The following is a 15,291-nucleotide window of genomic DNA, read 5'->3' on the forward strand; positions in this document are numbered from 1 at the left end:
AGTGCAACGGCTGCTCAGTTGCAACGGCTGTTCAGTTGCAACGTCCTATGGCAAGCCCATGTTAAATTCATCACTTCTGCGTCAATTTTGCACCACTTCCGGATCCAAAAAGAAAATTTTCACTACTTTTTTTGGCGACGCTTTTTTTGCTGGGATTCTAAACGGATTAGTCGTAAACTGGAAGAAACTAGCAATGTTCATTAAAATTAGTATAAATTAGTACAAATCGGTGGATATGGGGCAAATCGGTGGATATGTCCACCAATCCACCGATTTGTGTTAGATTTCGGCAGGGAAACCACAATCTTCATACGATTTCCTGAAATCTAGGGGTACTCTACGTTCGTAAACAACTTGAAATTTGAAATTCAGAGGTATTTTATGTCCATAAAGAGCTGTGCTAAAATAGGTATACAGCGGCCCATGTTCGGATATAGGCCCCATATACACCGATCTCTTCATTGTTGGGGGCATGGAAGCCGTAATTTGCACCCGATTTGCTTGAAATTTGAAATCCAGAGGTATTTTAGGTACATAAAGAGCTGTGCCAAATTTGAATGAACTGAATGAAATAAATTTTCGACAAAATTTTCTATTGAATTAAAATTTTTGACAAAATTCTCTATTGAAATAAAATTTCGACAAAATTTTCTATAGAAATAGAATTTTGACAAAATTTTCTTTTGAAATAAAAGTTTAGACAAAATTTTCTATAAAAATAAAATTGAAATAAAAGTTTACATAAAATTTTCTATAGAATTAAAAATTTAGATAAAATTTTCTATAGAATTAACATTTTGACAAAATTTTCTATAAATTCAATATTTTTAAAAGGTTTTAATTTTCGTGTTAGGTTCAAATTCCATTGTGAGTGAGTTCTCCCTTTATGTAGAAGTTGTAACTGAAATAAACAAAAAAAAATTATACTAACCACAAAATTTAGACAAAAACCATCAAAATGGGATTTTTTTTTATTTGGTAGATTTTTGGTAAAATTTCTTCAAATTTTGGTAGATTATTTTTGGTACGAAAACTTTTGGCAAACACTTGAAGCATACAAATCGATCCCAAAATAAAATTAAGGCACATTTCTTATTTTGACAATAGAAAATTTTGTCAAAATATTATTGCGATAGAAAATTTTGTCAATATTTTATTTCAAGAGAAAATTTTGTCAAAATTTTATTTCTATAAAAAATTTTGCAAAATTTTTGTAGAAAATTTTGTCAACATTTTATTTAAAGGGTGATTCTTTTGAGGTTAGGATTTTCATGCATTAGTATTTGACAGATCACGTGGGATTTCAGACATGGTGTCAAAGAGAAAGATGCTCAGTATGCTTTGACATTTCATCATGAATAGACTTACTAACGAGCCACAACGTCGAATTTTCAGTGAATGGGCCCTAGAAAAGTTGGCAGAAAATCCGCTTTTTTATCGACAAATTTTGTTCAGCGATGAGGCTCATTTCTGGTTGAATGGCTACGTAAATAAGCAAAATTGCCGCATTTGGAGTGAAGAGCAACCAGAAGCCGTTCAAGAACTGCCCATGCATCCCGAAAAATGCACTGTTTGGTGTGGTTTGTACGCTGGTGGAATCATTGGACCGTATTTTTTCAAAGATGCTGTTGGACGCAACGTTACGGTGAATGGCGATCGCTATCGTTCGATGCTAACAAACTTTTTGTTGCCAAAAATGGAAGAACTGAACTTGGTTGACATGTGGTTTCAACAAGATGGCGCTACATGCCACACAGCTCGCGATTCTATGGCCATTTTGAGGGAAAACTTCGGAGAACAATTCATCTCAAGAAATGGACCGGTAAGTTGGCCACCAAGATCATGCGATTTGACGCCTTTAGACTATTTTTTGTGGGGCTACGTCAAGTCTAAAGTCTACAGAAATAAGCCAGCAACTATTCCAGCTTTGGAAGACAACATTTCCGAAGAAATTCGGGCTATTCCGGCCGAAGTGCTCGAAAAAGTTGCCCAAAATTGGACTTTCCGAATGGACCACCTAAGACGCAGCCGCGGTCAACATTTAAATGAAATTATCTTCAAAAAGTAAATGTCATGGACCAATCTAACGTTTCAAATAAAGAACCGATGAGATTTTGCAAATTTTATGCGTTTTTTTTAAGAAAAAAGTTATCAAGCTCTTAACAAATCACCCTTTATATAGAAAATTTTGTCGAAATTTTTATTTTTATAGAAAATTCGTTTTGTTTTTTATTGTTGGTTTACTCTTCAATCATTATTGTTGTTTTTGATTTCAGCTTTAAAACCATGCATTGACTAAACTACAAGTGTAGCTTAACCAATAGAGGAAAAGTATGCTTGTCAAATTTATTTGGGCAAAGCCGTATAGACTGCAGGATGGTTGGATGTGCAGCTGTTTCAGAATTACCACATTCCTCATCAGCATCCTCTACTTGCAGCAAAACTATCAACCAATTATCAGAATAAATTCGGGTAATTCACTCAACCCAAAGTGAACTACACTTGTTACATGTTACATCTCTTTTTGTGTTCGTATCTTTTTGTTCACTCTCTTTTTTTGTGCCGTATTTTTATGTCCAACAGTGCTCTTTATGTACTCTATTTCACAAAAATCCAAGATTGATGGAATTTTATTTATTTAGTAGGAATTCGCCACTAATTGTTTACTGGGTTAAATCTGTTGACATATTAAAGGCCGGTACACAATTGCGACGTTTCGACGTACGGCGTAAAAATTAGAAATAGATGTAATTGAACGTACGACGTAAATACGCCAATACGTTGTCGTCGTCAATTTATTTTGTTTATTTTTTAAGAAAATGTGATTCTTTTTGTTTTTTATTGTTTTATTATATATTTATTTCGTTGTTTCTATCATTAGAAACTATTATTAATTTAATTTTAACATCAATAAAATTATTAATTATTTAATAAAAAATTTATTGTAAACTCTTTTTTAGTTTAAATGTTCTCTTTTTTTAAAGCGAAAGTTCTCTTTTGAAAATTATCCATATGGAAACCCTAGCCAATGCACAATTTTTGGTTTTAGTCCCCACTTTTCCCCTATTGCCTTTTTGCACGAGTATAAAGCTACCGTTGATTTCCTCGCCCTTCAATATTAAGCTTGATGCTGATGAGGAATGTGGTAATTCCATCTAGCAGTCTAAAGGGCTTTGCCCAAATAAATTTGACAAGCATAATTTTCCTCTGTTGGTTAAGCTACACTTGAAGTTTAGTCAATGCATGGTTTTAAGCTGAAATCAAAAACAACAATATTTTTTGAAATTTTTTGAAATTTTATTTCTATAGAATATTTTGTAAAATTTTGACAAAATTTTCTATAGAATTAAAATTTTTTGACAAAATATTCTGTAGATTATTGTTGTTTTTGAATAATAATTTATAGAAAATTTTGTTGAAATTTTATTTCTGTAGAGTATTTTGTCAAAAATTTTAATTCTATAGAAAATTTTGTCAAAATTTTTAATTCTGTACACAGAAAAAAATTTCACGCAAATTTTTCCAATTAAAAACTTAATTGAGTTTTAAAAAATATTCAATTAAAAATTTAATTGATTCAATAAATTTTTTAATTAAAGTCACACAAATTAATAGTATCAATCTTTTAATTGGATCAATTAATTTTTTAATTGATACTATCATTTCTGTGATTGAAGATATTTCAATTAAAAAATTAATTGGATCAATTAATTTCGTGATTGCATCAGAAAAAAATTTTTTGTGTGTAGAAAATTGTGTCAACATTTTATTTTTTAGAAAATTCTATAGAAGTAAAATTTCAACAAAATTTTCCATAAATTACTGTTGTTTTTGATTTATTTACTATAAAAATTTGTGAAGTACCTCATAGTTAGAGAGGAATATTTACAAAATCTACATCATTCAATTCACATCTACCAAACAGTAGAAAATATAATATAATTCAGGGACTGTCAACTTACCTTGATGGGAAATCAAAAATATATAATATTCATATGACTATGAATATTATATATTAATGAATATTATATATTATTACATAAATATATAAATTTGTTCTTTTTTTAATTTTATTGAAAACTTTAATATATTTATAATACATTGTAATTATAAAAAGAACGTAGTCGAAGGCTGAACTCTACATTGGAAATTTGTCTGTCCGTTTGTTCCAATCTTCCAATTGTCTTAGATCTTGATTGAAAGAACCCATTACTCCTTCACTTCATTTTAGACCGTTTCGTTTTCTTTGAAAGTGGAACTTTCATTTCTTCATCTGTATCATTCTTAGGTATATCTGTTGATTTTTTAATTATTGCTGAAAGAGGTATATCCATCTCTTCATCTTCATCAACATTCATTGGACCATGGGATGTTTCATCTCTTGCCTCAGTTGCCAACACCTCCATGCAACACTCATGACGATTAAAAGTTAAAAATGGAGATTTTTTGTATGCCATAACTTTTTTACATTTTCGACAATAGACATGTCCTTTGAAACGTTTCTTATCTTTTGTAAATAGCTCTGCCAATACATTCCATATATAACTATCACTCTTTTTCTTGATGGATCGAATAGTATAGGTATTATTAAGATATATTACGGTTTCTTCTTGATTAACATTTGCAGGATTTGAAATTTTGTGGTTAGGTTCCAAATCTTGGTTACTGAAAGAGTCGTTCGGGTTATCTTGTTCCATTTCTAAGTCTGGCTCTTGTTTGATTTCTTTTCTTATTGTAACCACTTTTGAAGTTGAAGGTTGAGGTTCCCGGAAATCTTCTGCTGAGGGATCAAATGATTTGGAATGTCCAAGTTTTTCATATTGCTCTTTTGATGTCGAAGTTTGTTGAGCTTCCCTAATTTCTTCAGATGTTTTCAAGGCTAGAAAGTGTGAATTTTCTTGCATGTCTTCAGGTTCGATTTTAATTGAGTCACCTTCAAGATTATCATAATCATAGTCTTTAGTTTCTTCCACAGGGTCAAATGCCGCCATCTCCGATGGATTATCAATGGACTCCAAAGTTTTTTTCAGTTCTACAATACATTTGTGGCGGTATAGATTTCTCACTGAATCCATTTTAAGTCGAAATATATAAGGACATTTACGACAACTAATAACATCGCTCAAATATGTGCCGTCTTCCTTTTGAATTTCTCCCATGATACGCCATATATAACTATTGCCTTTCATACGTCTCGCAATAGAGTATACACCTGTTTGCAATTGTTTGGCTATAAAATCTTTATCGATATAAACTTCACATTGATTTTCTCCATCTTCTTTGTGTTGCTTTGATTTTTTCTCATGTTGTCCAGCACATTTGTGAAAATTATATATGTCAAGGGAACTATCTTCCAAAAATCTTAATACTCTATTGCATTTATAACAACATATGAAATCAGTCATATACGATCCATCTTCTCTTTTGATTTCACGCATAAAATTCCATATATAATTACTGCCCAATTTACGATCACATAGTGTATAAACTCCTGCAGCTACAAGCTGGCCTATAGATGAACATTCGCCAGGATGCTGGGCCGAAGCGTTTTCTCCAATATCGTTTAGCAAGGATTCCTTTAGCTCTACCAAGCATTGATGTCTGTAGAGACTACTGATGTTACGAGATAAGTAGACCCTTTGACATTGTATACAAAAAACATAATCCTTAACATGCGTATTATCTTCCTTCACAATATGTCTAATGATTTGCCAACGATAACTATTATCCAGAAATGGGGCCAATGTGAATGTACCATTTTTAACTTTTTCGGCTATTTCATTATTGATGTGATAACGCTTTTTCGGTTTATGTAGCAATTCTGTAGAAGGTATCTGATTCTGGTCTGGTTCTTCCTCATCAGCACCTCCATCGCCGCCGGGTTGCAAATCTTTAAATGTCTTTTTAACTTTTAATTCCATTAATTTTTGACAACACTTGTGTTGATAGAGGCCCGACATGATGTTGGAAGCAATCACCTTGTGACATTGTATGCATTGAACATAACCTTTGTAATAAGTACCATCTTCCATAACAATATGACGTAGAATTCGCCATATATGACTTGCCCTATAGTCCTTGGCCAATGTGTAAATGCCCTTTTCAATTTTTGCTAAGATCTTGGCTTTGATGATTTTCCAAGTGCTACGATTGGAGGGGATGGAATCTTCTTCAGCATTATCCATCATAGTCTCATAAGAATTGCAACTCTCCTCCAGAAGATCATCACAGGGTTCGGACTTTATAACCTGTTTCTCCTCTTCTACTTCAACATCTCTTTCCATTTTAACAAAGCTATTAGAGATTACTTCATTACTTGCTTTCGGCGATATATCTAGTTCTTCTTGTTCCATTTCCATCTTGATCTCAGTCTTTATACATTGTGGATATCTTTTGGATTCTTCAATTTCGGTTATTGTAAATGTTGTATTAGAAGTTGCAGATTCCAACTCCTTCAATTGATCTCTGATACATTTATGATATTTATATATATCTAATGATTGATAACCCAAAAATCTCAAAGCTTTCTTACATTTCGAGCAACCTATATGAGATTCTAAAATAGTTCCATTATCTTTTCTTTGGACTTCAGATGTAATATCCCACACAGTACTGAGGTCACTTCGTTTTCCTCTTAGGATATAGGTTCCAGCCCCAATATGCTTGTCTATCTCAATATCTTCTTTAGCCGCTAGTTCTCTCTTACTTTGCAATTCAGCTAAGACCTTGGGAATATCGCCGGGTTTATCTTTATATTCGCTATAGCATTTGTGCTTGAAATACTGGCCCTTATATAGATTCTTGACCACAGTTAGACATAGAATGCAATACAGGAGACCTTTACAAATAGTCTTATCATCTTTTACAATAAGTTCCATAATTTGACGCGTAAAACATCTACGTTTAATCTTGGCCAATGTGTATATACCATTTTCGATATTTATAGCGATTTCAGCTATATCCGTTTCGCTATAGGGTATAGGGTTTTCCAAAGTAGAGTTTCCTATATCCTCATCTTCCATATTTTCCTCGGTCATCGATTTCTTTAAAATCTTGCAGCATTTATGATTATAAAGATCAATTCGTCGATATACTGGAAATACTTTATTGCATTTGATGCAAACCACATAGCCTTCGACAAGAGTATCGTCTTCCCTCAGAATATTTCTAAGAATATTCCATACATAATCCTTGTCCATACTCCGGGACAATATGTAAATACCATCTTTGATTTTACTGGCTAGTTGGGAACACATCTCCGAGGTTTCACATGCATCACTTAAATCGCTTCTATCATCATCTTCATCTTCGTCATCAACTTTGTCTTCAGTATTTTTCGCAATTGCTTGCTCTAAGGGTTTACAACATTTGTGAACATAAACTGTTCTCTTGATGCAAACTTTACAACATTGTGTGCAAAACAAAACATCCTCCACTATGGTTTTCTCTGCATTGAGAATAATTCTCAAATTCTTCCCTAGGACACTTCTACCTTCATATTCCTCCAAATGATAATTCCCCTTTTCTATTTGTTCTAATATTCGTTGGGCTTGTTTCTGTGGGCTTTCCAGCACATATCCTTGTCGCTTCTCCATATTCTCCGTCCCATCATCATCATCACCATCGTCTGAACTATTGTTTCCCGTTAAATATTTGATATCTATATAGCAGGTATGTTTAGTAGCTTGCGCCGCAACATCAGAAAAGACTTTTCGGCATTTCATACAAAATACATATCCCTGAAGAAGTTCCTTGTCTTCTTTTAGTATTCGTTGGACGATTTGACGAACTTTACGTCTACCAAGAGCCGGAGTAAGAGTGTAAACACCCTTCTCAATTTTTTTGGCTACTTCAGCCCGATTAACCGACTTTTGAAATGCATTTCTAGCTAAACGGGCTTCTTGTGTATCGCTAGCTTCCTTCAATACCATACTGCACTTGTGCCTCGATATATTTGATCCATAATCTTTAATGACTTTGCAACACTTTGTACACCAAACATATCCTTCCACTACACTCTTGTCTTTGTCGATAATTTTTCTAAGTATCTGCCACACAATACTTTTCCCATTGAATGTGCTGAGGCTATAGGTGCCTTTTTTAATTTTCTTCGCTATACCCTTTTGAACATTACATTTTGTTCTAGGTTTTCTATTGGCCAAATTGTTCTTCTTTCCCTCATCTGTGGCTGCTTTGTTCGCAAGTGTATCCTTTAACTCCTTGCAACATGGGTGTTCAGTAAAGACTTTAGCGCAATCGGTTAATACTCGGCGACATTTTATGCACCACAAATATCCCTCTATAATGATATTGTCTTTATTCGTAATTGTCCTTAAAATTTTCCACATAGATCCTGTTCGATTGGACAAGGATAGGGTGTAAGTACCCTCTTCAATTTTAGCAGCTATTTCATATCTTTTATCTGCGATTAGTAGCTCCGAGTCTCGCTGAGTTTTGCTAGTAGTGTGAGGAACAGTATCGTTAGAATCATCAGATGAAGTAAGGATTTCATCCATAGGCTCAAGTTTGATCGCTGCTTCTTCCATGGTTTGAATAATTTTCAAGCTTTAACTTCAATATCCTTGCAGTAAATTATTTACATTGGGCGTGGTTGCTTAGTGCTATGAAAAGACATAAAATATAAAAAACATATAAGAATATAAAAAAATGCCAGATACTAATCCACTCAAGCCTAGCTACATAGGGTGGCTGATAAAGTCCTTTAATAATATGTTTACCACAAATTACTAAATATAAACATAAGTAAAATTTTAAATGCGTCGAATTTTAAACGATTCAGCTTGCACGGTACTACATCTACCAAAAGGGAGAACTTACTCACAATTACTACTAATACGAACATTTAATTTTGTCAACATTTTACTCTATAGAAAATAGAAATTTTATTTCTATAGAAAATTTTGTTAAAATTTTATTTCTATACCAAATTTTGTTAAAAGTTTATTTCTATAGACAATTTTGACAAAATTTTATTTCTATAGAAAAATTTTTAAAAATTTTATTTTTATAGACAATTTTTACAAAATTTTATTTCTACAGACAGTTTGGACAAAAAAATTTTGACAAAATTTTATTTCTATACAAAATTTTGACAAAATTTTATTTTCTATAGAAAATTTTGACAAAATTTTGTTTCTATAGAAAATTTTGACAAAATTTTATTTCTATAGAAAATTCTGTCAACATTTTATTTCTGTAGAAAATTTTTACAAAATTTTATGTCGATAGAAAATTTTGTCAAAATTTATTTCTATACAATAAATTTAAATAAATTTTATTTCTATACAAAATTTTGACAAAATTTTATTTTCTATAGAAAATTTTGACAAAATTGTGTTTCTATAGAAAATTTTGACAAAATTTTATTTCTATAGAAAATTCTGTCAACATTTTATTTCTGTAGAAAATTTTTACAAATATTTATGTCGATAGAAAATTTTGTCAAAATTTTATTTCTATTGGAAATTTTGACAAAATTTTATTTCTGTAGAAAATTTTCTCAAAATTTTATGTCTATTTATATTTTTTTTATATTTTATTTCTATAGAAAATTTTGTTAAAATTTTATTTCTATAGACAATTTTGTCAAAATTTTATTTTAATAGAAAATTTTATTTCTATAGAAAATTTTGACAAAATTTTATTTCTATAGACAATTTTTACAAAATTTTATTTCTACAGACAATTTGGACAAAAAAATTTTGACAAAATTTTATTTCTATAGAAAATTTTGACAAAATTTTATTTCTATAGAAAATTTTGACAAAATTTTATTTCTATAGAAAATTCTGTCAACATTTTATTTCCATAGAAAATTTTGTCAAAATTTTATTTCTATAGAAAATTTTTTTTCGAAAATTTTATGTCGATAGAAAATTTTGTCAAAATTTTATTTCTATAGAAAATTTTGACAAAATTTTATTTCTATAGAAAATTTTGTCAAAATTTTATTTAATAGGAAAATTTTGAAAAAATTTTATTTCTATAGACAATTTTTACAAAATTTTATTTCTATAGAAAATTCTGTCAACATTTTATTTCTGTAGAAAATGTTGACAACATTTTATTTCTGTAGAAAACTTTGACAAAATTTTATTTCTATAGAAAATTTTGACAAAATTTTATTTCTATAGAAAATTTTGACAAAATTTTATTTCTATAGAAAATTTTGACAAAATTTTATTTCTCTAGAAAATTTTGACAAAATTTTGTTTCTATAGAAAATTTTGACAAAATTTTATTTCTACAGAAAATTCTGTCAACATTTAATTTCTGTACAAAATGTTGACAAAATTTTATGTCGATAAAAAATTTTGGCAAAATTTTACTTCTATAGAAAATTTTGTCAAAATTTTATTTCTATAGAAAATTTTGTCAAAATTTTATTTCTGTAGAAAATTTTGACAAAATTTTATTTTAATAGAAAATGTATTTCAATAGAAAATTTAGAAAAATTTATTTCTATAGAAAATTTTGAAAAAATTTTGTTTCTATAGACAATTTTTTCAAAATTTTATTTCTTCTGGAACAGGGTATTATAAGTTAGTGCATATGTTTGCAACACCCAGAAGGAGACGAGATAGACACATGGTGTCTTTGGCAAAAATGCTCAGGGTGGGCTCCTGAGTCGATATAGCCATGTCCGTCTGTCCGTGAACACATTTTTGTAATCAAAGCCTAGGTCGCAGTTTTCGTCCAATCGACTTCAAACTTGGCACAGGTATGTGTTTTGGCGCAGAATAGAACCCTATTGATTTTGGAAGAAATCGGTTCAGATTTAGATATAGCTCCCATATATATATTTCGCCCGATATGGACTTATATGGCCCCAGAAACCAGAGTTTTACCCTAATTTGCTTAAAATTTTGCACAAGAAGAACAATTAGTACTATAGTCAAGCGTGCCAAATTTTATTGAAATCGGTTCAGATTTAGATATAGCTCCCATATATATCGTTCGACCGATTTATACTCATATGACCACAGTGGCCAATCTTTTACTCCGATTTAATTGAAATTTTGCACAAGGAGTAGAATTAGCATTGTAGCTATGCGTGCCAAATTTGGTTGAAATCGGTTCAGATTTAGATATAGCTCCCATATATAGCTTTCGCCCGATTTACACTCATATGACCACAGAGGCCAATTTTTTGCTCCGATTTAGTTGAAATTTTGCACAGGGAGTAGAATACCATTATAGCTATGCGTGCCAAATTTGTTTGAAATCGGTTCAGATTAAGATATATCTCCCATATATAGCTTTCGCCCGATTTACACTCATATGACCACAGAGACCAATTTTTAACTCCGATTTAGTTAAAATTTCGCACAGGGAGTAGAATTAGTATTGTATCTATGCGTGCCAAATTTGGTTGAAATCGGTTCAGATTTAGATATAGCTCCCATATATAGCTTTCACCCGATTTACACTCATATGACCACAGAAGCCAAGTTTTTGCTCCGATTTAGTTGAAATTTTGCACAGAGAGTAGACTTAGCATTGTAGCTATGCGCATCAAATTTGGTTGAAATCGGTTCATATTTAGATATAGCTCCCATATATATGTTTTTCTGATTTATTTCTATAGAAAATTTTGAAAAAATTTTGTTTCTATAGACAATTTTTACAAAATTTTATTTCTACAGACAATGTGGACAAAAAAAATTTGACAAAATTTTATTTCTATAGAAAATTTTGACAAAATTTTATTTCTATAGAAAATTTTGACAAAATTTTATTTCTATAGAAAATTTTGACAAAATTTTATTTCTATAGAAAATTTTGACAAAATTTTATTTCTATAGAAAATTTTGTCAAAATTTTATTTCTATAGAAAATTTTGTCAAAATTTTATTTCTATAGAAAATTTTATCAAAATTCTATTTCTATAGAAAATTTTGTCAAAATTTTATTTCTATAGAAGATTTTGTCAAAATTATGTTTCTATACCAAATTGGAGAGGACCATTTTTAGTAGAATTCTACCAACTGTGACAACCTTGAAGATAATCCCTGCTTTTAAATACGCTGTTACTAGGAATATGTAATCAAATTTCAGGACATGTCAATAACATTGGACTTTTAGAAAAAAAAATCATTTTACATCTTCCATATTAAGCAAAATCTTTTGCTTTATTAAAATTGTTTGTGTCAGCACAATAATTTTTTACAATACACACCTTTTGATCCCACAAGCACTCGCAGAATATAGAAAAAATGGGAAAATACCCACTTGTAAAACAAGAGATGTTTAATATAGAGATTTTCTCCTTTATTTAAATTTTGAGTTGTCAATAACTTCTAAACCATTCCATATTTTGCCACGATTTTCCCCAATTTTCCAATTATATTCAATAATCATAAGAAATGTGTAAAAAATTATTTAATACATGATTGTGGATTCGCAAAATACAGATCGTGTAAAATTGTTTGATTTTTAGATTTTCCAATATTATGGTATGAGAATGGCAACACTATGGCTCTCTTACATTTGGTTTATTCTCATTCACTACTAATTTAATGTTGTGTTTGTTAATGTCTCTTTCAAATGGTGGATAATATTATAGACCTTATAATACATAGATGATCCACTATTCTCTTTAAAAAAAATGTGTCAGTTCCAAAAATGAATTTTCTGACATTTCGTATTGATTTTTTCGTAATTTGTTTATAAATCCTCAGTTGCATGATAAACGTTCTAATTTTGTGTAAAATTGGCAAACTACAAAAAGGAAAACGAAGGAGGTTGTAAGCTTGTTCTTATTTTTCTCGTTTATTCTTAATCTCCGGAACTGTCAAACATAGTTTGACACACATGGCTCATCTATGTATTATAAGGTCTATGATAATGTCTATGCATTAAACACTTAGAAGAGTACGCTCTCAATTTGCAGTGCTGTCAACTCAACACTAAAAACAAAGTTTTCTTGGATGCAAAGATTTTTACCTTCCCTTGGATTTTAGTATTGATTTCGAGCCAAAGATGCGTCTTCTTTAAAATAAAGACGTTTTTTAACGACCTTTCTGGCTTTAAATCTAGGATCAATAAAATTAAAACTAGGATACAGATTTCATTTATCGAATTTTAATTTTCTTTTCTCGGTATATTAACAATGCTACCTACAAATGCCAGTTAAAACATCAAAATTATATCGGATGCTTCAAATTAAAAAATGATGTTTTTTAACCTTTAACTGGCGAGATGAAATTTTTTGCGTACTTTGTGACGAGGTATAAATTTGACCCCTTTTTATACCCACCAATGGTGACGGGGGTATAATAAGTTTGTCATTCCGTTTATAACACATCGAAATATCGATTTCCGACTATATAAAGTATATATATTCTTGATCAGGGAGAAATTCTAAGACGATATAACGATGTCCGTCTGTCTGTCTGTCTGTTATAATCACGCTACAGTCTTCAATAATGAAGTAATCGTGCTGAAATTTTGCACAAACTCGTCTTTTGTCTGCAGGCAGGTCAAGTTCGAAGATGGGCTATATCGGTCCAGGTTTTGATATAGTCCCCATATAGACCTCCCGATTTGGGGTCTTGGGCTTATAGAAATCGTAGTTTTTATCCAATTTGCCTGATATTTAGAGGTACTTTATGACCATAAAGATGTGTGCCAAAAATGGTGAGTATCGGTCCATGTTTTGGTATAGCCCCCATATAGACCGATCTCCCGATTTTACTTCAAGGGCTTATAGGAACCGCAGTTTTTATTCAATTTACCTGAAATTGGAAATCTAGAGGTATTGTAGGACCACAAATACGTGTGCCAAAAATTGTGAGTATCGGTCCATGTTTTGGTATGGTCCCCATATAAAACGACCTCCCGATTTGGGGTCTTGGGCTTATAGAAACCGTAGTTTTTATCCAATTTGTCTGAAATTGGAAATCTAGATGTATTTTAGGACCATAAAGAGGTGTGCCGAAAATGGTGAGTCCATATTTTGGTATAGCCCCCATATAGACCGATTTCCCGATTTTACTTCTTGGGCTTGTAGAATCCGAAGTTTTTATCCTATTTGCCTGAAATTGGAAATCTAGAGGTATTTTCGGGTCATAAAGAGGTGTGCCGAAAACGGTGAGTATCGGTCCATATTTTAGTATAGCCCCCATAAGAACGATCTCCCGATTTAACTCCTTGGGTTTCTAGAAACCGTAGTTTTTATCTGATTTGCCTGTAATTGTAAATATTCTGGTATTTTAGGCTCACAAAAACGTGTATCGGATTAAGTTTTTATCGGTCCATTTGGTAATGCCTCCATATAGACCGACTTCACTTCTTGAGGGTGTAGAAGGCGCACTGATCATGAAAATTGCTTGAAACTCAGTGTAAAATTTCCAGATTTTACTTCTACAGATTTAAGATTTCAAATCAAGACGTTATTTTATATTTTTTTTCCTCTAAAACTCAAACAAAAATGGTTCTTATAAATCCAGAATCTGATATAGTCCTCATAGGTGAAATCTTTAAATTTATCTTCGGGAAGTATCCTCAAGTCCTCAAGCCCTCCTGAAATTGCAAAGGAAACCCTAATATTTGTTTCATGGTGGTGGGTATTTAAGATTCGGCCTGGCCGAACTTAGTGCTGTATATACTTGTTATCTAATACTTTTTTTATTAAGTTTACTTTTTGGTATCATTATTACATGTGTTGATTAGAACACATGATATTTAATGAAAATAAAGCAATACTTCGCAATATTATATGTACTTTATTTTACAAGGCTTATTCTTAATGCTTAGTACTAAGTTCGAAAACCGAATATGGTCTCACAAACCCAGGGATGTTAACTTATTTATGCGAAATAATATGCCTGCCTATTTTTTCGTGCGAAAAATCCAGGGTCGTATAAATATTTGTTGGAAAATGCTCAAAACAAAGATTTCGAATTTATTCTGCGCTAACGTTTTTTATATGGAGTATAACAGTTTTTTGTGCGAAAACATGATCTTAGTACTAGGCTTAATATAAAGAAAAAACACGGGTTAAATATTAATTCCAAAAAAAAAAACTGTAAACCAAAGATGCAAAATCCTCAAAATAAGTATTTGCCTATATTTGAAGGACTTTTATCTTAAATGTAAAGATTCAATATTTCAATTTAAGGGCTACTTCTTTAACCCTCGACAGTCATTCTTCGTTACTATGACGACGCTTAATTGTATTTCTGTATTTTATTCTAAACTGTATTTTGGTTGATTGGCAAATGACAAATTTAAGTTATTCTAATTAAAAAATTCATGAATTTTTATTTA

At 31.0% G+C, this 15,291-nt stretch overlaps 2 protein-coding genes across 23 annotated transcripts in view; one reads left to right on the forward strand and one right to left on the reverse strand.

Annotated features, from left to right (window-relative positions):
- Positions 1–15,291, forward strand: part of Syp (synaptotagmin binding cytoplasmic RNA interacting protein) — a 529,002-nt gene that overhangs the window by 119,000 nt on the left and 394,711 nt on the right. The gene's annotated exons all lie outside the window — the stretch shown is intronic.
- Positions 4,049–15,291, reverse strand: part of LOC142222322 (uncharacterized) — a 49,059-nt gene continuing 37,816 nt past the window's right edge. For both annotated transcript variants that reach the window (XM_075292383.1, XM_075292382.1), the window contains exon 2: positions 4,049–8,621. In XM_075292383.1, coding sequence (XP_075148498.1) covers positions 4,218–8,546 — 4,329 coding nt within the window. In that variant the 5' untranslated portion in view covers positions 8,547–8,621 and the 3' untranslated portion in view covers positions 4,049–4,217. The remainder of the gene's footprint in view (positions 8,622–15,291) is intronic.

The sequence above is a fragment of the Haematobia irritans genome, chromosome 1, assembly GCF_050003625.1.
Source record: "Haematobia irritans isolate KBUSLIRL chromosome 1, ASM5000362v1, whole genome shotgun sequence".
Taxonomy (NCBI): Eukaryota; Metazoa; Arthropoda; class Insecta; order Diptera; family Muscidae; genus Haematobia; species Haematobia irritans.